The sequence below is a fragment of the Coturnix japonica genome, chromosome 3, assembly GCF_001577835.2.
Source record: "Coturnix japonica isolate 7356 chromosome 3, Coturnix japonica 2.1, whole genome shotgun sequence".
Lineage (NCBI taxonomy): Eukaryota > Metazoa > Chordata > Aves > Galliformes > Phasianidae > Coturnix > Coturnix japonica.
Genome location: NC_029518.1, coordinates 97,711,903 through 97,735,753, shown reverse-complemented (window position 1 = coordinate 97,735,753; position 23,851 = coordinate 97,711,903). Strand labels below are relative to the sequence as shown.

The window sequence follows — 23,851 nt, the reverse complement described above, 5'->3', positions numbered from 1 at the left end:
CCTGTATGGCTGTGTCATCTCCTCATCAGCACACAGTTCTTTGGGGTATTTCCCCTTTCGTTTCAAAACCTGTTGTCTGGGGCTGGGGGAAGCTTGGCAAACCACTGCTCCTTACAGGCTGCCAGGTGAGCAGGACGGCAGCAGCTCACAATGGCACATTGTGCACCAGCACCGGAGCCTTTTGCTGTGTGTGAAGGGCCCCATTTCTGGCAACTTGTTTTGGATTCTGGAGGGTGATGGACATGGAAGTGCAGTTGTGGCCCATGGGCACTTGGTCATGGATTGCATTGAAGAGTCCCCTGCTTTGTCCTGTGCCAGAAGCAGCTGCAGGATGTGACACCTGGGTGCCTGCGCTGGGTGAGGATGCTCTAGAGACAGCCCGGCAGTGGGATTTTGGGGGTGCAGGGGGAGGAGATGGATGTTCACTCCAGACTCTACCCCTTTGGTGGGACTGAGGTCCTTGTGCCAAGGGCTGAATGGGACTGAGGGGGCTCTGGGGGCTGTTGTATCTTCTCTAACTAAATTGTGTTGGAGGAAAATGCAATAGTAGGCAATCCATTCAACTAATGCACGCTCTGCTTCAAAGCAGGGCTCCCAAAGCCTCTTCCCACCCGGTGTGTCACATTGCAGTCCCAGATCTGGGGCTGCCCGAGGTGTGCTGTGCAGGGACACAGCAAAGCTTCCCCTGGTGCCCCTACCCAGAGATGCATGAACCACACAGCACACAGAAATCACATCAACTCCTATTTATTTCAAAGCAAAAGACACCATCCATCACTCAATGAACACAGCGCTGGGAGCTCCTCTGCCAGATCCATTCCTGCTCCACTGCTGGACCTGCTGCCCATCATTTTCCCTTTTTGGGAGGGGGGAGGCAGCAATATTTGTTCTTGCAGAATCGGCGGAATGTCCACTCGTCCCTTTTGCCGCACACGGAGGCACAGAACCCTTTGCAGGCGCCCTCATACTGCCCATACCCTGCGGTGGGAGAGATGGAGACGGGACATAACACAACATGCAGGAGAGCAGAGCCCAGAAGTCAGGAGTTATCTCCTTGCTGGCTCATAACACTGTGCTTATGTAGGGTAGGATGAGTTCTTTCTTCCCCCGTTGAGCCTGCCGGACACTGGGCACTCAGCTCTATGCTGTTCTGAAGCAGAAGGGAGCAGAGGGAAGCAGCAAGGTGAGCTGCAGTGCCAGCACCATCACCACCATCATCACCATCACCATCATCATCACCATCACCATCACCATCACCATCACCATCACCATCACCATCACCATCACCATCACCCTCTGCCCAACTGCAGATTGGAGGGGAAAGACAGGAGGTACAGGGTGCTGCGATCAGAGGGTGGAAGGGAAAGGAAGGACTGGGGTACAGCAAGGAAAGCAGAATATCAGGAGGTGCCTCCCTTGTGACTACATGCCTCTAAAACTCAGGGACCCAAGGGATGCATTTGGAGATGGTGCTGCTGGAGGTTGTGCACCCACCCGCACCCTCAGAGCCTGGGGATGGCATTGCTGGTTTACCTGGGACAGCCATGGAGAAGAGCAGGAGCACAGCGAAGAGCACGCAGAGCAGCTTCATGTTTGGAGGAGAGAGGAGATCCCACGTCCACAGTGGGCAGCTCTGGAGACCCTGGATTTTATAGAGGGATTCCTGATCTGAGCAGTGTGGCAGGAGGAGGAACGTAACCAAAGCCATCTCCGAAGAGGTGGTGTTTGCTTTCTGCTGTGTGCAATGTCACCCCAACCTGCTGCACCCACTGCCAAAGGTGGCGGGCGCCTGGGGCCATGCTCCAGTGGGCTTCACCTCCCAGCCCCAACCTGGGCATGTTGGTGTGATGCCCCTCCTCCAGATCCACCTGTGGGCACCCAGAGCCATGCTCCATAAGGCTGGGGAATCTGATCTGTGGATATTAGGAAACATTTCTTCTCCAAAAGAGCAGTGATGCAGTGGCACAGCTGCCCAGGGAGGTGGTGGGGTCACCGTCCCTGGTGGGGTTCAATGTGGGGTTGTGAGTTCAGTACTGTATTGCTTAAGGATTTTTATGGTCATCTGTAGACTCTGCTGAATGTATTCATAGATAAGAAGTTGAAAGGGACTTCAAAGAGTTAAAGGCCAGAATTAGCAATCCCGTGGATCTTTTTGTGCTTAAGAAATAATAAGACAAATATAGGGAAAGCTGCCTGCTCTGTACAAACACGAGCAATTAGCTGGAGAATGCAAAACAAGGAGCCTGCAGAAAGGATTCAGATTGCAGAGGGTCATGGGCAGGAACAAAACAAAAGCAATGTCGTGGCGCTGGGAGGCCAGAACCAATTGTCCCACAAGGATAAACAGGAGCTGGGTTTGTAAAAGGCATCCAGCCAGTTCATGTACCCTGAGGTTCATTTCAGCAGGGTAAGAGCTGAAGGCTGTTGTGAAAATGGCAGGAGATTGAGAAGATAGGGCCTGTAAGAGAAGATTGAAGCTAAGAGAAAGATGAAGGCCGGGCTGGATGGGGTTCTGAGCACTGATGGAGCTGTGGGTGTCCCTGTTCACCGCAGGGAGTGGGACAGATGGACTTGAAGGGTCTCTTCCTTCTCACACAGTCCTACAGTTCTATAAGTTCATGGGAAGGAATGCAGGACCTCCTTCTTCAAGGAGGATTTATACCTAATTTTCAGGTTTGCATTTACTCTGTGAGTTTTTTAATTGTTTCATATGCTCAATGTGAAAGAAGGTGTTTTTCTGGGAGGTGCTTTCCCAATAAATGTGTGCTTTCCCATTACATCCTACCCAGCTTTTGAGTCATAAAATACTGGAGAACTGGTAGGTTTGTGGGGCAGGGATAATGAACAAAGTGTCTGCAAATGGCAGGCTCACCCAGATGCTGGTAATGGGGTTAGCCCCAGTGCTCATCAGTGGGGTGGGGACCAACAAAAAGGGTTACATGCAATATGAGGTTTGCTGAAGTGAGAGCTATGTTGGTTTCTCTGACACTGGGGGTGGACACACAGGACCTTCCCAAGCCGAGGTTGCTCACAGCAGGGCCTCTGTCACTGCAGCCAGCCTCTCTTGGTGATAGGTCCAGACAGTAGGGAGAGTTATCAGTACATTGTGGCCATGGCTCAGCTCTGCTGCATCTCTGTCAGAGGCTGAGAAAGGCCGAAGCCCTGTGATATCAATCTCATTCTGCCATCCTTATTCTTCCACAGATATCCATCAGGACACTGCCCCATCCCTGCAGGCATTCAAGGCCAGGCTGGATGTGGCTCTGGGCAGCCTGGGCTGCTGGTTGGTGACCCTGCACACAGCAGGGGGTTGAAACTGGATGAGCACTGTGGGCCTTTTCAACCCAGGCCATTCTGAGATTCTATGATTCTATGATCTATCAGTCCCACCTGTCCTGCTGCTGACAGTCCCTATTCCCTCATACTCTCTTCCAGAGGCATTGTGTTGAAATGGTGCCTGATATTGAGCAACTGGACCCATGGAAGGAGGAGGCTGCCAGCACACCTGGATGCATGCAGGAAATTCTGGTGTTTGTTCCACAGCTGTGTGTCCAGCCACAAACAGCACAATCTTGGAGGGGTTCCCACACCTCCCTAGCATCCTCTGCTCTATAAATACTGGCAGCCACAGCTTCAATCCATACCACCTCTTCCCATTGAGCCCTCTGCAGCTCTTCTCTCTCCAGCCTCGCTCAGACCCCAGCTCACCTCCAGCCTTGAGGCTCCTCTACCTCATCTTCTCCGTCTTCCTGCTGGCCTCTCTGACCACCACAGGTAAGAGGGCAAATGGGGCAAGATGAGCTGATACAAACTGAGATTTGTTAGTTTAAAGTGACTTAAACTCTCAAAAATATACGTATCACCACGGAAGGTGATTGCTATCACCAGGTCGATACAGTGGGGCTATGAAATAAGGACTGGGTCAGGCAGATTTGAGTAAGAATAACTTCAGTATTCAGTCTGGGAGTGAACCCAGGACAGACCATTTCTCACTAAGGGTCTAGATGTGGATAAACCTGTTGGGAGCCACGAGAGATTCATGGTAACAGAGGGGACACTTTCAAATTGATTTCTGTATCAAGGGGCAGTCCTGGGCGTATCTGATTTACTGATGTGACACAGCCATAGTTGTTAATGGCTCTTTCTGTGACTTTGGTCCTTCTACAGAAGGCAAGAGGTGACTCTGGGCTAAGATTCCCCCAGCTAGGCCTTAGGAACCCCATTCAGATATCACTTCTCATCCACATCTACACCATGAACTGGCCCTGTAGTCACCAGCTGCGGGGAGAGGGAGCTGCAGTTAGTTTCTTAAGCTTGTGTTCTTCAAGTTTCCTTCCACCTTCAGGTCTGGGCTCAGGCAGTCTTTCCCCTGAGCAGTGCCTGTGCCTGGAGGTAGCATTGGAGACAGCATCCTGAGCCAATACTCTGTGCTTCCCTTTGCAGGCTATGGGCAGGACCTGAAGCACTGCCCGAAGAAGATCGGTTACTGCTCCACCAAGTGATCTGGGCCACCTCCTTTGACTGTAAGGGGCATTGCTGCCTGCCTCCCAGTTGGAAGAAGGGGAAATAAGGGTTGAGGAGGAGCCCCTGGGGGAGAGGAGGCACTGCAGTGGCTTTGGGAGCAGCTTCTCCATGCTCTGACCCACGTGTCATCCCCTCCTCTCAATAAATAAAAGGAGAAAAAAAAAGATGTAACCCTTTTGTGTGTGGTGTGTGGTTGCTTGTATTTCTCCCCATGATTCCATACAGGGCTTTAGAAGGGTATTCCGAACTCAACCCAAATGATGACAGCCATGCTCACAGGGAAATATCAGCTCTGTGCTGAGCAGATAGATGTCTTTTGTCTGTCAAAGGACTGCAGACATCCAGAGCATCAAGATTTCAGTGTACCCATTTCAGAATCAATCCTACTCACAGTTAATAGACTTGGAGCAAATGCTTCTGTAAGTCCTGCTCCCCAGGGCACACAAACCCAACCTGCTCTCAGGCAGTGCTGGAGGGAATGGTACAAGGCATTGCCAGCATTGTTTGGTTTGAAAGGTGCAGTGACTGCCAGGGAACACAACTTACAGTGACTGCTCAGGTTCAATCACTTCTTGAGGTGGAGGTACTGTGGCTGCTATTTCTTTGCTTCTCCACAAGGAGAGAGAAGAAAGGAGCTTGTAAGAGGAAGACTATTTATACACTCTAGTAGGGGTAGTAGAAGGGGGCAATGACTTTAAACTAGAAGAGGAGATTTAGGTTAGGTGTTAGGAAGAAATTCTGTGCCAGCCCTGCTCTGAAGGAGTCTGCGCAGCCCTACTTCACAGCACCAGTGACAAATGGGCGCAGAGGGGGTGTCTCATTGTCAGATGGCCACTGGGTTGGAGTGACATAATATCCCACTATGCAGCAAACAATATGTCCTTGGACAACAGCAAAGTCACGCTCCTCTTTAACGCTGTCCTTTCTGTCAAGGAATGTGTATAAATATCAGGATTTCCAGCCTTATTCCTAGAAACAGATTCAAGCTCTCTCTGAAAGGCTGTATCCCAGAACTGCTGTGGTCCTGGTGGAAAACTGGTCATGAAGATCATCTACGTTGTGTTTGTTGTTTTTCTAATGGCCCTGATGGCCACCCCAGGTAAGGTGACAAATGATGTGGAGGATAAATGAATGAACTATAGAGGAACAAACGTAGACTTAATGCTCTTTGTTTAATTTCTACAGGAAAAAGCCAGTCCAAAAAGTGCTGCAGTAGGTGCTGTGCCAGGATGTGCACTAAAAGAGAGAAGGAGGAGCATACTGAAGGCTGTGGGAGCTCATATTGCTGCCTGACACACAGGAAGAAGAAGTAGAGCAGAGGCTTTTGGTGATGGGACAAAGAGGGAAATGGTGATGTTTGCAGTAATTGCTTCTCATTTCATGGAAACGAAGATCAGTCCTCTCATTAAAAAGACCAGCTCTTACCCTGAAGCACGTTGTGTTGTTCATTGCCTTCCAGAAAGTTGTGTGCAGGGCATCAGGGTAGGTTGGGTAAGTCCTATCAGATAAATGCGTGTTTATAATGGAAGATACAGTCAAACACAGGAACTGCATTTTCCCCTATCAACCCCATCACAACAGGACTCATGCTTGAGTTCCTTAGCAGTCTGTTCATGTGAGGTTGTGCTAAAAGCTCTGGTCTCTAGGCTTGCAGGTGGCCTATAAGCCATCTTTGGCTTGTAGAACCAAAGACTCCTATGTAAGTTTTCATTACCTCTTCTTCTGTCCTAGAAAATCTGAACCAACAGCTGAGACACAGACCTATGAAGGTGACAGTTTCTGTCCCCAAAGACCTTTCCTATTTCTTCAGAAAACGTCTTCAGTATGTAAGAAACCTTATGGGCTTCTGAGATGTTGTAGCTCCAGCTCTCACACCTTTGCATGGCCAATGCATTGCGAACTAACTCTGTAAAGCATCTGTATCCCATGATGTTTCCTCCTCTGTTGTTTGTCCATAGAGATAACAAGAGTCCTATGGAGGCCTATAAGGCACATACTGAACAAACTGCTATTGCAGTACAGCAGCAAATTCCTGTTAAAGCCTCTGGTTTGGACTGCAGTGGAGCCTTGGTAGCCTCTGTACACATGAGCAAAGCTCTCGCTCCTTAAATGGATCTTTCTTGCCAGCTGCTCATCCTTGCCCAAGGCAGTAACTATATTAGCACATCATCATTTCTTTCTTGCCTTTGTTTCTTCTTTGTCTGACTTCCCTTGGCAGTGGAGATCACCTTTAGGCAGGGAGGAACATCACTCAGGATGGTGGGGGTGGGAATCAGGCCTGCTGCATGCAGATGTGGTCAGTGGGCAGTATCAGTGGTAGGTGGATGGTTGGACTTGATGATTTCAGAAATCCTTTCTAACCTTAACTATTCTATGATTTGGGATGTAGAACAGGACAGGAGCCACAGCAGCTAAGACTCAGAGTCATGATTTGACTGGTGATTTTTCATAGGTTGGGAATGGCCAGGTAGTGCCAGTAGGCCTATGAGGCAGAATACAGCCCCTGGCACTGATTAATGGCCTGGAAGAGATGTCCATAGTGTGGCCAAGGCCATGGGAACAGAGCCAGAAATAGGCTGTGTGCCTTAAGATTGGTAAACTCAGAGAAATGGAGGTGGGGAAATCTGGCTGAAGATTTTGAAAAGCAGGGACAGAGACGTGGATTTAACAGCTCTCTGCAGCTTTCAGGCTCTGTGTCCCATGGGCTGTGCCAGCTGCAGTGTTGGAGTCGAGGTAGGACACGTACCTAAAGCTCGGAGCCCAGCCAGCTGGCGAGGAGGAAGATTTGGGGAAGGCTGCCATCTTTTGGATGATTGCAAAATAACGGAGCCTGCTCAGGAAATGCTGCTCATGATCCCCAGGTGATGCTCCGGCCTTCTCTTTGGAGCTGCTGATGTGGATGATTGAAGATGATCCTGCTCTTTTCTTGCATCACACAGAATGACCAAAATCTTCCAGGGGGCTGCAATTGCTGCACAGTCTCCCAGTCCCTGGCATGGAAGCTGTGACACCAGTCACTTGGTTCTACTCTCTGACAACTTACCCCCTGGGTCCTTTCCATCACTCTCCATCATTAAAAAGCCTTACAAAGACCCAGCTGCTCTATGGCCTTAAAGGCGTCGGAGCACCTGCCCTCCTGGTGGCCCACTTTCCTGCAGATTAAACATTTGTCTAATGGCCATAAGCTGCTTAAATATGTCTTGGGCAAAGCCCCTTTATGAACTCTCCCAGAACAAATGGATCCCTGCTGGGACCACTGCCGTGCCCCCATGCTGATATGTTTCTTAGGGATTGTGTCATGTTTTTGCTCCCTTTTGTGCATTCTGTCTGCTTATCTCCTTTCCATGGGCAGGAAGGAGGGAAGGATATTGCTCCATCATGGACAAGGGAGATGGCCTGCAAGGCATCATGCCCATGTAGCCAAATATCCCTTTCCCATCTTTCCTTGTCTCTTCTGTATATCATATCATAGAATCATAGAATGGTGTGGGGCTTGAAGGGACCTCAAGGATCATGAAGCTCCAACAACCCTGCTGCAGGCAGGGCCATCAACCTATTTAATACCAGCCCAGGCTGCCCAGGGCCCCATCCAACCTGGCCTTGAACACCTCCAGGGATGGACGGGGCATCCACAGCCTCTCTGGGCAGCTGCTCCAGCACCTCACTGCTCTCACAGTAAAGAACTTCTCCGATATCCAACCTAAATCTTCCCTCCTTCAACTTCAAACCATTTCCCAGCCCCTCAACAGCATCAAATGCAAATGAAGTGAGGGTGCGCCCAGCCCAAATCCTCGAAGCAGTTTATTTGGCAGAATCAAGCTGACAGATGCTTGGAACGTCTGGCCAAGGCAGTAAGTGTTGGGATTTTTTTTTTACTAAAGGAACTTGTTAGCTTGATGACTTTAACCTGTTTCCCAAATAGTGCCTCCCATTTGCATGATATAGACCACTCCCCCTCTGGTACATCCCTCCTGTTATCGACAGTGAAGCCAAATACTGTCTCTGAGATCTAAACAATGATACATCTCACCGTGCTCTGACTAACCAGCAAATTAGTAATGGAAAAGATCCAATGCAGAATCGAGAGCACTGAAAACAAAGCAAGGAATTCCAGTAACAATCCATGCCCTAAAATCAAGGGGATTCATGCAGGGCTTATGCTATTAGTGCAGAACAACAGGACGTGCACATCATGTGATGCTAAGCTATGGCTCCTAAGCCGTGGCTCCTTGAGGATTAGAGAAGGAGAGCGTGTGCTGAGGGGGAAGGGGTTGGAACAGAGGAACAAGGAATGGCTTAGGATTGTTGGGCTTTAGAGTACCAGGGGCTGTGATCCCCTTTGGGAGAGCAAGGCCTGGTAGGAAGGAAGCAATCACGAGCAGCACAGGAAGGTGAAAGTGAGGGTTATGGCAAGGTGATGCTATTGACTAGAAATGTGTTCTGTTTTTCAGCTAGGATGTGAGGCTCCCCCCACTTCTGCATGGAGTCCCAGGGGCTTGTACTCTGCCAAATAGTAGTGGTGGGGCTCAGCCCCTCTGCTTCCATCACTCATCACACTGCAAAGACTGAGCAAGAGCAGGTGAGCCTGGAGGACAAAGAGCAGTCACATAAGGAAGAGGTGAAGAAGGCAAGGATGGCCAGCAAATATAAGGAGGGATGCAATGGAAGGGATTCCAGGGGGCATCACTTAGCAGGAGACAGGGAAACAGGAGTATGGGAAAGGCAGGAGGCAACTGGGTGGTGAATTGCAGAGAATAAGGACAGAGAGTTTGAATATTAATGCAAGCTAAGCTGGATCTGGAACTTAAGGCTTAAGCCTTAGACCTGATGTGGGAAGTAAGAGCAAGGCAGAAGAAAGCAAGGGAAACATAACTCTTTCCTAATATATGTGTTGGAACAGAGAAATGGGGCCAAAGACTGGAAAATGGGAGTTCTGGGTAACCAAGAATATATGATGGCTTCACAAACATCCTAGGACTTCACACAGAAGATTCGAGTAGATGTTTGAGATGGAGAAAAATGGGAGTAGGAAGGAGAATGACTAGGACCAGCTGCCATTGGGTTCACAGCTCAGCCCCCATGTCCTGCTTGGAGGGGGCTATCAGGCCTCCTGACCATATAATGGAGACAGATCTCCTTTTGGAAGGCTACATCCAGCCTGGTAAAAACAAAGTAAACCCAAAAAACACAGCCATGCTGGTAACCCTGAGGTCATTCATAGCCACATGCAGGCTTTTAAACTTTCTCAGCCTTCAGAACAGGGTGGTCCTTTGCAGATTCTCTATGGGGAATGGTTCCTGATTTATGCTAGCTTCTCAGCTTCCCAGAGTGGTCTGGGTCACTGCTTGCTGGCCTAGGTTGAAAATAGCTTTTTAGCACTGTGGTTGGCTGTCTGTGTCCAGAACTGTTTAATTTCTAGCTACTGATGGCAGCTCGAGGGAATTTATCTTCAAGTACAGTCAAGCAGAACAGTGGCCATGAGGCGTTATGACCAGGACAGGAGGTCCTGAAGGGCCAAATATATGGTCAAAAGGACCATACAGCAAAGGCTTGTGTTGACCATGTCAGCTCATAAAACACGAGGTAAAACTGTAACTCCAGCAAAGAAAAGAATCCTCCTTTCTGCTGTAAGAGTGAAAACAATGCAACCGGATAATTACTCCAGCCCTGACTACCCAGTCAGAAAGCATCAGGCATTTCTGAGCAGCACTGAGTGAGGGGCTGATGGAGGTGGCTGGCATTTCATTCCAGCTTCCTTTCACTTGAGCAATCCACTCTTGAGGCTCTTGCTTTACTCACTTTTACGGCTCCTTGCACTCGAGGCCGCCACAGCACGGGTGTGAAGAGAAGCCAAATGCTTTTATTTGTGTGACGCTGTGCTTATAGCCTACAACCAAGGTCAGGCCGGATAGGGACCTGAGCACTGCTGGACCTGTGGGTGCCCCTGTTCAGTGCAAGGAGTGGAACAGATGGCCTTGAAGGGGCCCTTCCAACTCAAATGATTCTATGATTCTACTTACTAACGGAAAAATAAATAAGATTTCATTTCTACCGTGCTATGTGCAATGTAAGCCTTGAGTATCGCTTGGCAATCAGTGAAGGTAAAGTTCAATATAGGAAATTAGAAGTTCCACCATTGTCTATGGCCAATTAATGGACTTCACTGCCAAACAGGTCACTGAGTCACCCGGATAATTGCATGACCATGAACATTTGTAGCTCTGCACGGGAAGATCCTGTAATAAAGGTAATCAAATCTCATGCTTCAGAGCATAAGTGGATCTTCTGCAGCAGCTAGGAAAGAGGTTTTCCACCCATACACCCAGAACTGAGCCATTAGCTTGGAGTGCTGTGGAGGTAACCTCTGAAGCCTCAGGTTTTGGCCATAGCTGGAGGCAGGAAGCAGGATTTGATGAGCCAGTGATCTAACTGGCTATGGCAATTCCTGTGCAAGACCTGGGGAGATCACGAAAGGCGAAGTGTGTGATTAATGTGCTACAGTGAGCCATTTTGCTGCCACATTTGGAGATATACGCAGTTCAGGAGATAGCCTGAACATCAAATGGTAGTCTGAAACACCAAGAAAGGACCAGAGGGCATATATGCAATGGAGTCTGAAATATCTTTGGAGACTGCAGGTGGCACTTGGCCCAGCTCAAGAATGAAGATGATGGTTGTGTGAGCTCTTCAGTGCTCAGTGAAAGCTATAGCACTGAAACTCCCTCCTAGGACAAGCCATTGGGATTCAGGTGAATGAAAAACCAGAGAAGAAACACAACACCATGGTGGGAATCACGCTGGAAGTCAAAAACTGGGGAGTATGAGATCGCAGGATCAAAGCTCAGTATCAGGAGGCTGCTAAAGCCTATAACTCCTGTGGGTCAGGAGTGACTGGAGCAGAAATGGATGTTTCCCAGCAAGCCGACAGCTGTGAAATATTCTATTGAAAACCACCGCCAGGAAACTACTCCCACCTGATACACAGTAATTTCGCACAGTGGTGAAGGTTTTCACACATAGCAATAATGAGTGATTTTAGAAGGCAAATAGCTGAAAGAGTAGTTGTACCTGAAAATGGAGGTATCACCTCTGGTCATGATTGCAGCTCCCTGACGTAGCGGGGTCAACAGGATCCAGGCATGGGATTCCCATTGGGGGACTGACTGCCAGACTGTTACATTGCCTTCGCACTGCTGAGTGCTCTTGGATTCACATTTCGCCAAGCACTGGGTTAACATACACGTGGCTGTAGAGAAAATGAGCTTTGCTGCAGTGCTGGCAGGCAGCTTTGATATTCACCAATGTTTTGTGCTCCTAGGGCCTTACAGCCTATTCAGCCCAACAACCTACCCTTGGTGCTAGTTTACTTGCTGGCATATCAAAGCAGCCCCTGAAGAAAAAGGGATGGGTCCTGGAAAATGGTTGGGAAGCCGCAGATTATTCAGTAACAATTATTGAATGATGAGTAGCAAAGTGAAGTTGATCAAGGAAACTTTGGATGGATCCATCTTGTCCCAGGGAGTGAGAGAAGGGAAGATCTTGAGAACATCAGGTTTCAAGACCTTGCACTCCTTGCACTCTTCTCTGAGCAGCCATTTAGTGGCTGGCAACTGTGCCCACACCATGGGGTTGAAACTGGATGATCTCTGAGGTGCCTTCCAACCTAAGCCATTCTGTGATTCCATGATTCAAGAGGTTGGTCCACAGCAGGCACCAGAAATGAGCTGGGTAGGAGAGCATGGGAACTCCATTTCCCATTTGTCGATGCCCCAAAGGGAGTGTGTGACAGAGTTTCCACACTCAGCTTCTGGGAACCAAGCTCTAGTTCACGGGTTTTGAATGGAAAAACCAGAGGCAATACAGCCCTTATTCCCTCCCTATTCCCATGAATAAAATCCAGAGGCCAACGCACAGCCTGAACGAATGAACCGTAGGGATGGATTGGGTGCATCCTGGGACTGAATGCACTGAGATCTCTCCTGAAGTATTACTCACATTCCCCAAGAGAAACTCAGGGCAATGGATGGAGTCTGCTGGTGTGTGCAAGCCAGTGGTGTGCTGTGACACCACCATGGCTCCCAAGAAGCAAGATATTGCTTTCCTGCAGCCCAGCTGCCATCTTGCACCAAGACCTCCTGGCAGCTGTGAGATGCAGCACAGGAGCTTGATCATGCAAGTGGAAACGGTGTCTTCTCTCTGGAATATTAATTAATGAGTAGTTAGCACAAGAGGCACACTGCGTCTTTCCAGCACCTTGCAAAGCAGTGGGGGGTGGTTACTTGAAAGTGTGATGCCATTCATCATGAAAGAAGCACTTACTTACTCTAACAGAGCTTTCTAGTTGGGATATTCTGACCTGCCTCAAGCAGCACAACTCTTAGGATTCAAATCTGATTTAAGTCTCTCTTTATATCTCAGAGGAATAGGAATTCTTGCCTCTCTTTAAGGGAAATACCCAAGTGAGTAGGCAAGGCTGCACTGGACCAAGAATGATAAAGAACTTTTAGGGTCACGGTAGGTCTCACTCAACAGGCCCTGTTTTGCAGTCCACTCCTGGATGGTTACCCCACTGGACTTATTGCAAGCACAGTGATCTGTAAGATTTAGATCAAGAGTTGTTGTTTGCTGCTGTTTCAGCTTCTTCTTTTTTTCTTTTCTTTCTTTCTTTTATTTTTTTTTCCACTCTGCCCTAAAAATGCCAGAGCTTGTTATCCTCTCAGAGATTCAACCTGAGCATTTGTGCTGCAGAATCCCCCCTGCCCCTTTCTATCAGCCTAGCTAGCAGATAAATGAGTTTCTCATTCTTGTCCTTGATGGGCCCTTTCTTTCCTCCTGCTTTGCTTGACGTCCTCAGCTTTCCTTCTGTATTGCACTGAGCAGAGCAGGAGGATGGTTTTCCCAAGGGGATGAAGCAAGAAGCACTTCATGGGACTTGCTCACATTGTCCAAAGACCAAGCACAACCTTTGTGGCTCTCACACTCTGACATCCCAAGAAACAAGACTCAAAGTGTCACCCAACCAAAGCACTCAGAGATGCTGGGGGTTAGTTCTGAGCATGGCTTTGCTAGTCTGCATTCTTCTTGCCTAGCTTCAGCCACAGAATTGACTTCTTGCGCATTGCTTTGCACTCACCACAGTCAGCAGAAAGAGGACAGACATCTCCAGAGCCACTTTTTCTCCTCACAAGGTGTATGTCTACACCAGGGAGAGGAACTGCCTTCTGGATGTGCTGGTACCTCCTGCAAGTCCTATGGGGGGATTCTGAAGGACCAGTTTAAGCACATCATCTAGCTTTCAGATAGCTAAAACAAGGTGAGGCAGAATCCCATTCCCAGCTTAATATTTAGGAACTATGTGGGAAGAATGATTGATAGGAGAGCCTTTATGCTTTTCCCTTTGCTTTATTAAGAAATCTTCACGCTTATTTATTTCTTCCTTCCAGACTCTTTAAATGCCACTGAAGCTGCTGTCATTGTAAATCAGAGTCACCAGAACTGCCTTTCAAAACAGAACTTCTACCTAAGAAGAAAAGATGTCAACGTGAAGCAAACACCAGTGGACTGTATATTGCAGAGACGTGGGGTCTGCTCCAACCTCATCTCACGGCAAGTCAAAGTGAAGAACTTTCAGCAGGCATCCCACAGGGAGACTTCCATACTGAGAGCAGGTGGACTTGTTCAAACCAAGAATTCACGTAACATTTCCTCATATGATGCTTATCCTTGCTAATTTTCCACTTTCTGGCTGTCTTCAAGTAGGTGAATTCCTTGAATCTGTAGCCGTTTGCTTGCAATAGGCTCTTCTTGTGAGTTCTCATCCTAAAAGAGTTGGTGAAATTGGCTTCTGTTCACCCTTCTCAAGTCCTCCATGATTTTGCAGCCTGTGCTGCACTGCTGGTTTTCTGTGTCCTTATCTTCTCTCTCGCTCCCAGTGACTCCTTCATCCCTTGGCCAATTGTAGCCTGACATAGATGTCCTATTAATGTCTTCTCCCAGTAAAGGCTGCAGATAAGAGTCAATCTGTAGGGTCCCTGCTGATTGCTCTGTGTGGACACCACATAATACGGCCAATTCTGTGTATGAGCTTGTCTGTTGCATTGTCCCCCTGCCATGATGCTCTTCTGCTACAAAGGCAGCATTTTCTGATGGCAGGGTGACTACAGGAGTCATTGGTTATGTGCTGTCCAATTAAAAAATAAACATAAAAAAATCCACATCTGAATTTAATATGTGATAATATTATATTAATATTAGATAATATAAAATTATCTAATTCACCCTTAAAACAAAGTATTGTTTAAAAACATACATCCTCAGAGGGCTTTACAACCACTAATGGGTGCTTGTATCATAAACAACCCATGAGATAAGTTTGTTGGCCCTTGGTAGGAATCTTCAGGCCTGGTCTTTTCTGTTTCATTCTGGAATTGGAGCAAGGTTGGTTTCTTTCCCAAGATCAAGAGAAGATGCTTCTCTCACGGGTCAAAAAACAAAGTTCTGTTTCTTTCCTGCCACAGGATCTCACTCACTGGCACTTCAGGAACAGGTCTATAAACAGAGCAACTAACTCTGCTTGGCAAGGGTAAATTTCCTCCATCAGCGCATTACTGCTGGGTGAGGGTGGCCTGCCAAATCCACTGACGTGACATAAGGAAAGATTTAGGAATGGTTTGGGAGCAGAATAAAAGAATCCCCCTTTGAGTCGACTATACATTCCTTGGATCTCTCAAGCAATCAAAATAAACCCCGTGGATTACTTGAGACAAATGTCTGTCTGCACAACAAATCACCACAGATTGCTCATGACAGCCAAACGAGATGTCCTTTCAGAGCATCACCTGGCGACTCACATGGCTCTGGACCATGAGATAAAGCAGGAGGTGGGAAAGCTAAAAATCAAAGCGACTATTTGGGGTCTTGTTCCATAGAGTGAGGATAAATGGCTTCAAGCGTGCATGGGCGACACTGGTTCTTATGGTGCAGCTTGGCCAAACATTTGTTACAAGGCATTAGAGCTTTTCCATTGCCATTTCAGGTTACTAACAGATTATATCTATAGGCTGGGGTAATCCCTGAATATTTAGAAAATACATGCACGACTCTCCAAACATCAGACATCTGCCCCATGGTGCTGCACATCTGCCATTCCCATGGATTTCTGAACAATTTCCTTTAATGAGCGGGTTTATTTGGATGGAAATCTACAAACAAGAAAAGCTCCCATTGCCTCCATGGTTGTGTGGAGTCTGCAGTTTTACAGCTCAACGTTTGTATCCAAGACAAAATATGCATTCAGCCTCTTTGGACATCACAAAAAACACGCATAAATGCACAAAGATAAATAGGTTGAACACATCGATGCAGACACGCAGACACGCTGAACTCTACTTTGCTAAAAATCTGGCTCTGAAACAAATACATACTTTTTAAATTAGCATTTTTTAAAGGCACCAACTGCATCTTGAGTGCAAAGAACATGTTATTTTGTAGGCGTTTTCAGCAGCACAATACCAACCCCCGTTTTTAACTATTGACTAATTACCAGTAGATCTTAATTACATGGTGTGTGGAGGCACTAATAAGTTTACAAATCTGCCAACAACACTAAACACATATGTCTTTTCAGGCATTAGCCTCCCTCTCCTTTTAAAAATCCTTTCTCTTTTCCTCCCTTCGATTTGGCAGCAGAAGATACTGGTAAAAAAACCTGTAATTGCAGCTGGTTAGAGAGCGAGTGTCTAAACATCCTCACTTAGAGAAGAACGGCTCCAACAATGAGAGGAACCAAAGGAAGTGAAGGAAGGAGAAGCCAGAAGAAAGAGAAAGGCCACCTTTGGGGTGGTTTGCTCTTGCTTTCCATGCAAAGTCCATGCAGCTGTAGGCATGCTTTACCATGCTTACCCGCTTAGCAAGTTGCAATGGGGCTGGAAACCACTGCAGCTGGACTCTCACATCCCCCCAAACACCTTTGATATCTGGGACTCACAAAGGTGCCCACTCATGCAGACACTTGTAAAAGCCTAGAGGGGCTCAGTTTTCCTAAGAGGAAAAGCTCCATGGCTGGAGCACCTCTCCTATGAAGAAAGGTTGAGGGAACTGGGCTTGTTTAACTTGGAAAAGAGAAGGCTCCGGGGAGACCCCATTGTGACTTCCAATACTTGAAGGGAGCATATAAACAGGAGGGGGAACGTCTGTCTTTGAAGGTGGATAGTGATAGGACAAAGGGGAATGGTTTGAAACTGAGATAGGGGAGGTTTAGGTTGGATCTTAGGAGGAAGTTTTTCCCCCAGAGGGTGGTGACGCACTGGAACAGGTTGCCCAAGGAGGCTGTGGATGCCCCATCCCTGCAGGCATTCAAGGCCAGGCTGGATGTGGCTCTGGGCAGCCTGGGCTGCTGGTTGGTGACCCTGCACATAGCAGGGGGTTGGAACTGGATGAGCACTGTGGGCTTTTTCAACCCAGACTACTCAAAGCAGAAAGATCCCATGCACTTGCACATGGTCCTTCCACTTCAAAGCATGAAGCTGATCATTGCACACCATGCCAATTATTTAATGGCAACAGAAACAAATCCTCAATTTACAAAGGCAAATGGCACAAAATAATGAAGAATGTACAAATTCTTGGGAAAAACAGTGGGGACAATTTCAGACCATGCTTACATCACTTACACTCCATGGAGTCGCTAGCCAAACATGAATGTTACAACTACACAAATGAGAGCAGGTGTTCCCTTCCCATATCCATTCCTCTAAATGCAGTAGGGCATTTCCATCTGGGATGATTCAATGTTTATTTTCACATGGCGATGGAGAGGAGATTATTGTCATTTGCATTGATGAAGGAGGTAGTCGTCACCTTCCCATTTTTCCTTATTGAATCTTTGTTAGCAAATAACATGTCTTGAGTAAAATGAGAGTAGGGGATAATTTATATGGTGCCACACTTAGCCTCGGCAATGAAATTACAAAAGTGAATCAACATGAAAGCTGAATAATTTTTTTTCTCAGCAATTTAGGTAATTATGGACAAGGCAAGCATTAGTTTTGCTGTGGAAAACAGAACCAGTTACTCTAGTATCTTAGGGCAAAACTTCAGTTCCTTAATTAACAGATTCAGAAATATTGTGTCTGCTGGCAGATGGAAGAAATGATAGGAGCGTTTGCCAAAGCTGGAGATGTTGGTGATGTGCCCATGTTAGAAAGCACAGTGTGTGCCTGAAGTGAGACTTCAGAATAGCACTGCTTCATTTTCAGACACTGTGTGGAATGGCCACATGATCATTTTCGTCATAGAAGTGAGACCTTTAGCACTCATTTCAAACCTGGGCAAATCTCATCTGTCCCCTGAGACATTAAATGACGTGCTCATAGTCAAATTAATTTAAAGCATTAGAAGCATAGAAATGGAAATGGTGATTCCAGCTTGTTACTTGTGCTGCTGTTGAGAAGAAGCTGATCTCACCCTTGGCTAGAACCATCATAAGTAATAGGAAATGAGGATGTGCACTGGGTGCCTAATCCTCCTCCTACCAAATTAATGGCAAAATACTCCAGTTTAGATGCAATTTCCCAATGTCTAATGCTAATTAATGTGCCCCAAGGTGGCCTGGACATCCTGATCAAACTGACGGGTATGACACTGGAGGTATGAAAGATCTAAGCCCATTTTGAGCATTAGTTGGAGGCCTGGTAGGGGGTTATAGGCCTTATAAATGGGGCCTTATAAATGGGGCCTTATAAATGGCACTAGATGTCTACATGTGGTCAGCTGCACAGAGCCATTGGTAAGCTCCTTTTTGACTGTGGAACTCAATATCTAACTCACCCATGGACATGTACAATTATATGTCTTGGTTTAGAGCTAAATTCAGCTCAGAACACGAGCTCTACCAGATAGATTAATGCAATATTCTGTCTTTATTTGGCCTGATAGGAGAGGTCATGAATTGAATTAAGAAATTTGTAGTGGCAAGCATTAATTACAGAAAATACGTTACCCCGTTACATGCTTGGGTTTGGATGAGGTTACAGAGATTTCACATATTAAAACACCAGTGTGTTTATGTGGAAAGGGATTTGTGTTACGAGGAATATACATCACCTTAGTTAAGGTGTGAGTTCCAGCTCCACTTGCTCTCACAGCCCAAGATGATACACTGGCTTTCCCAGTAACCTAGAAGAACAAAAAAGCTTCCTGCCATGTGCAATTCCAGTGGGCAGGGTGACCCTTGTGCTCACTTCAGAAGGGGAAGCATTGCTTGATAACTTCTCTTTTCACTGAGCTCTGAGGAGCAGCGTGGCAAGCTGACAACAGCAGCCAGCTACTGTATGAGGTACATCTCTACCCTTCATAGCCAATTAAATCACCGGGGTCCCATGGGGGGAAGTAGGAAATGCTGTGTAGTTGCTTTTCCTAAATCTCAGCTTGGAAGAGCACCAAGCAAGTCTATCAGACTGGAGGTCTTAGCTGTTAATGCTCTTCCGAGGGGAGAAACACACTTCCCTGCACCACTCATCTCACCTCTTCTGCCTGATGAAGTCAGGTTGCTTCTTCCTGCCGCGTAGCCAGTACCTCTAAGAGCACAGCTGAGGGATTAGCCTGTGCTTGGTTTAACAAGACTATGGAAAGAAAAGGCAGACAGGTCAGAAAGCTTCTTGCAGTCACCTTCTTCTGCACAGACCAGTCCCCAGGAGGCCCTACGATCACACATCCGATGTCACAGGGTTAGCTGATTGCATCTAAAAGGTGTCCCCGTGAAGGCACTTTTCTGAAAGCAGAGAGACAGGTTCCTTTTGATGCGCTGTAATAAATGAACACAGTTGCAGCTCTCAGGAGATTAAAGGAAGCCTGAGAAGAGCTGAATAAACCATGTCACCGCAGGTAAGATCTAGATAATGGGAGCTGTGAAGTTTTCTAACTTTCCCAGGACCAAACCAATTATTAAATACGTCAGGAGGTGGAAAGAGGTTTAAATAAAATATTACTGTCCAATAGAGGAAAGTACGGGATTCCTATAATTATATATCTAATAGAGAAATATTATCTGTCCATTATCGTGTAAGAGCTGAGAACCTAAACACATTTTAGGGACATAAATCGAACTTCACAATCTCTCTAGGGTATAGCAGTGTGTCTAGGGTATAGCATTCCATCTTGACAAAAGCATAGTCATAAAGAGGGCTCTGTTTTTAAGGAATAATCTCTTGCTTAAGTTGCTGTCCTCTGTGATAGCCTCCATCCTGCTAAAAACCTCAGCTCATGAAACCAGGGAGGGTCAGAGGGATGTTTACTCTGCAGTATGACCCACCCCTGGCTGGACCACCAGAGCATGAACATATTCTTTAGTTCTAACATACTTCCAGGAAGGGGTAAAACACTGTGCCAGGGGAGGTTCAGGTTGGATATTAGGAACAATTTCTTCTCCAACAGAGCAGTGATGCAGTGGCACAGCTGCCCAGGGAGTTGGGCTGGGGTCTGACTGGATGATCTTAGTGTCCTTTATCCAACATTAATGACCCTATGACTCCATGATAGAGTATGGAATTCTAGAAGTCAAGCACTTGGTCCAGCTATGAGGACACGCCACATTCAGTTGATCATTAACACACCATTATAGATAGCCACTGATAATCAGGATATTCAGCTTACCAATATACCCACCCAACTTTTAGTACTGCAGAGACCTTAGCATCGTGACAAAAGAAGCCGGAGTCTTCTCTGCCTCATGCATGAATAACAAAGCCACCTGCTATATTCCAACAGTGGATGCTTTATTGTTAGTGATGATGCATGAGGCAGAAATAATGCAGTTTGATTTTTAGAGACAATACCAAGTTGAGCTTGCAAGGCTGTCTGTTAGCCCACACTCGTTTGAGTTGGGAACCGAGCAAACAACATGGAAGTAATTGATGGAAACTAATGACACAATGAAATGTCATTTTTCTGACCTACTTTGCTTAAAGTAAATCCCCTTTAATTGTAATTATCTGGGTTGGTAGCTGGGTACTCCACACCCATCAGATACTCAGCTGGATCCCCCAGTTATTTAAATGAGGTAGTTCCAGATTTACACAACTCCGATTCTGGCTTACATACTTCTCTATATATAGTGTTTGTTCCCCTGATCTGAATAAATGCCTGGAAGATGGAAGACCACACAACTCAATTAGTGTATTGATTGAAACAAAAAAAAAAGCCTTTAACCAACCAGCAAGAGAAGGGCACCATTCCACACCGTGCATTGCTGGGCACTGCCTGAGCACCAAACATGTCTCTTCTTTCTGGTGGCTCGCTGCTGCTTCTGAAAAGCTGAACATGAAATGCAAGGATTAGACAGATCAGCTTTGACTGCTGCAAGAGAAAAAACCCCTTGCTAAACATGTTTTATAAATACTTGCAGATCTGAGGGCCATCCAGAGTTTACTCAGACCTCTGGACACAAGCGCCTCCAGCGTGATGGAGGGTCACCGCTTAGCTGGTCCCTTCCAACTCAAGTGATGCTGTGATTCTTTGGCTCTCTGTAAGGGGCAGTGCTATAATCACACAGGGCTGCAGCCTGATGGAAGGGGCAGAGCACCCTTTTCATACCCTTAGCTGAAGCTTTGATCCAGCTGCAAGTAGCGGGGACAGGAGTGGAGTATGGGGTGCACTGAGCACATCCGTGCTTCTGCTGTGGGATAAGTGGGTGAGCTGGAGCTGGAGAACATCATGGGATGATCAGGAATTAAGATGTAAGCGGTGGAGATATCACTTCTGGCCACCCACAGAGTCATGTAGCCATGACTCATCGCCTGATGCAGGAAGGAGCGCAGCGTACCACGCATCAGAATGGACAAGATCTTTCCAAGGACAGATGATCCGGGCAGGAAAACCTTTCAAGGTCTCTCATCTCAACTGTTTATATATATTTTTTTCACACTGCTATGTAATTTCCTCTGTAAAACTGCAAAGCAATGTGTTAATGTCAACTACTTATTTTTTCTCTCCGACTGGAAGGATCATACGGTTTCCAGACTAGACACACTCACGACCTGTTCCTACTCCTTTGCTCTTCTACTGCTTCCCCTTCAGTGTCTCACCCTTCCCCATCTGCTTTCCAGGACCTACTTCCACATATCAAACACACTCCCCCTCCTTTCTCACTTGCTCACAAGCCAAATCCTTTCAGCCTTCAAGAGAAGGAAAGCACCCATCTCTGATCATCACCTGCATCTTTCCTACACGTATCCAGCCTGACTTCACCCTCCATAGACACAACTGGCCAAAACAGCACCGAGAGAACCAAAAGTTTAAGCAAAGCACATATGATCATCACAGGGAACACAGGTGATTTCAAAGAGAAGAGCCATTTGAGGTAATGTGCACTTATCACCTCCTCGAAAATCACTTGGAAAGGCCAAATGTACCCTTTTCAGACAGCTTATTTAGTATATACAAGCCCTCTTCCCCAAATTATTTCTATTTTCGTGGCTTTTTTTGTTGTTTTATCCGCTCTAAGTGCACCTTTCCACCTTCCCATTGCTTTATTTCACCAGTTCTTGAGTTCTGAATCCATCTGCCCTGATATTTTGCCACAACGACAACAAAAGAAATCAAACACAGGGAGGCAGAAGCAAGAGCCCACAGGAGAGCAGCAGGGCTGGAGCAGGAGAATGCTTATTGAATGGGAGAAATAAAACAGGATGAGATGATAACCTACAGAGGACAGCACAAGACAGCAAAGAATGTGGATGAGATCGGTGAGCAAATGTAAATGGGTAGAAAGGGAACTAAGAGAGGAAGGACAGGGAGTTGGCCTCCTCAGCAGGTCCCTGTCTAAAGCACAGGCCTGGGGAGCAGCTCAGCCCCAGACAAACCCTAAATCCTTTGTGGGGCCACCGAGAGGATCTGGTCAGTCTGCCTGGCCCACTAAGAACGGGGTGGGTGAGTTAAGGGTCTCCAAAGACCTCTGCTCTCCTGAGGCCCCATCTAGAGTGCTGTGTCCAGGCCTGGGGCTGCAGTAAGGATTGGGGGCTGCTGGAGCAGGGCTGACGAGGGCCACGAGGATGCTCAGAGGATGAAGAAAGGCTGAGGGAGCTGAGAGAGGACCTGACTGTGGCTTCTAGTATTTAAAGGGAACTTACGAGCTGGAGGGGATCGACTTTTTGCACAGTGTGATGATAGGACAAAGAAGAATGACTTTAAGCTAAAAGAGAGGAGATTTAGGTTAGACGTTAGGACGAAAAGCTGTATCCTTTAGTTCTAACATACTTCCAGGAAGGGGTAAAACACTGTGCCAGGGGAGGTTCAGGTTGGATATTAGGAATGATTCTTGGTCTGCTGTAGCTCACCGAGCCCCACTGCTCTGTCCCCACATGTGCTGATACCTGATGGCATGACAGAACAGCTGTAGAAAAGATGGAGTTTTCTTTCCTCCCCAGAAATTTGCATCTCAGAAGGACAAAGCTGTCAGAACCACCGCTGTTGTTTCTTATTCTGCACTCACACAAGAATTACGTCAGGAGCCATCTGAGGGACATGGTTTAGTGGGGAAATACCGGTGGTAGGTGAATGGTTGGACTGGATGATCTTGGAGGTCTTTTCCACAGAATCACAGAGTTGTAGGGGTTGGAAGGGACCTCTAGAGATCATCGAGTCCAACCCCCCTGCCAAAGCAGCTCCCTACACCATGTCACACAGGTAGGCGTCCAGGCGGGTCTTAAATATCTCCAGAGAAGGAGACTCCACCACCTCCCTGTGCAGCCTGTTCCAGTGCTCCGTCACCCTCACTGTAAAGAAGTTCTTATTAAGGAACTTCCTATGCTGTACTTTCATCCCATTACCCCTAGTCCTGTCCCCACGCACTACTGAAAAGAGACCAGACTCACCACTATGGCTCCCACACCTCAGGTATTTATAAACCTGGATCAAGTCCCCTCTCAGCCTTCTTTTCTCAAGGCTAAACAGACCCAGTTCCCTAAGTCTCTCCTCATAGGGGAGATGCTCCAGGCCCTTCACCATCTTACTGGCTGGACTTTTTCCAAGAGATCCCTGTCTTTTTTGTACTGGGAAGCCCAGAACTGGACACAATATTCCAGATGAGGCCTCAGCAGGGCAGAGTAGAGGGGGAGGATCACCTCCTTCGACCTGCTTCGACATTTTCCAACCTCGGTGATTCTATGATTCCAACTACAGGCCCTACAACATCCACCCACCCGGCCCGGCCCGTCGCTGCCCCATTCGGTCGCTAGGCGGCCCGGTCCGCTCTGCTCGGCCTGTGAAGCGCCGCCCCCGGAAGCGGCGGGCGGGCAGCAGGCGGGCGGGCAGGCAGCAGGCGGGCGGGCGG

General features: G+C 47.3%; 1 protein-coding gene across 2 annotated transcripts; it reads right to left on the bottom strand.

Moving 5' to 3' along the window:
• Window positions 1-701: 701 nt before the first annotated feature.
• On the bottom strand, window positions 702-23,851 carry LOC107312327 (small basic protein 1-like). 2 transcript variants are annotated; one of them, XM_032443477.1, is made up of 6 exons: window positions 23,721-23,851; window positions 20,735-20,835; window positions 19,048-19,145; window positions 18,628-18,699; window positions 1,534-1,642; window positions 702-978 (listed from the first exon to the last, which is right to left on the bottom strand). In XM_032443477.1, the coding sequence occupies exons 5-6, from the start codon at window positions 1,589-1,591 to the stop codon at window positions 848-850; spliced, it is 189 nt and encodes a 62-aa protein (XP_032299368.1). In that variant the 5' UTR covers window positions 1,592-1,642; window positions 18,628-18,699; window positions 19,048-19,145; window positions 20,735-20,835; window positions 23,721-23,851; the 3' UTR covers window positions 702-847. The 2 variants fall into 2 exon arrangements, 1 of the variants encoding a protein (XP_032299368.1); XR_001554467.2 differs by lacking the exons at window positions 702-978; window positions 1,534-1,642 and adding an exon at window positions 13,913-14,704.

Coding starts and splice junctions, on each gene's coding strand:
- LOC107312327 (XM_032443477.1), bottom strand. CDS start 1,591: ATGAAGCTGCTCTGCGTGCTCTTCGCTGTGCTCCTGCTCTTCTCCATG. Junction 979..1,533: donor CTTCTCCATGGCTGTCCCAG/GTAAACCAGCAA, acceptor CTCCCACCGCAG/GGTATGGGCAGTATGAGGGC.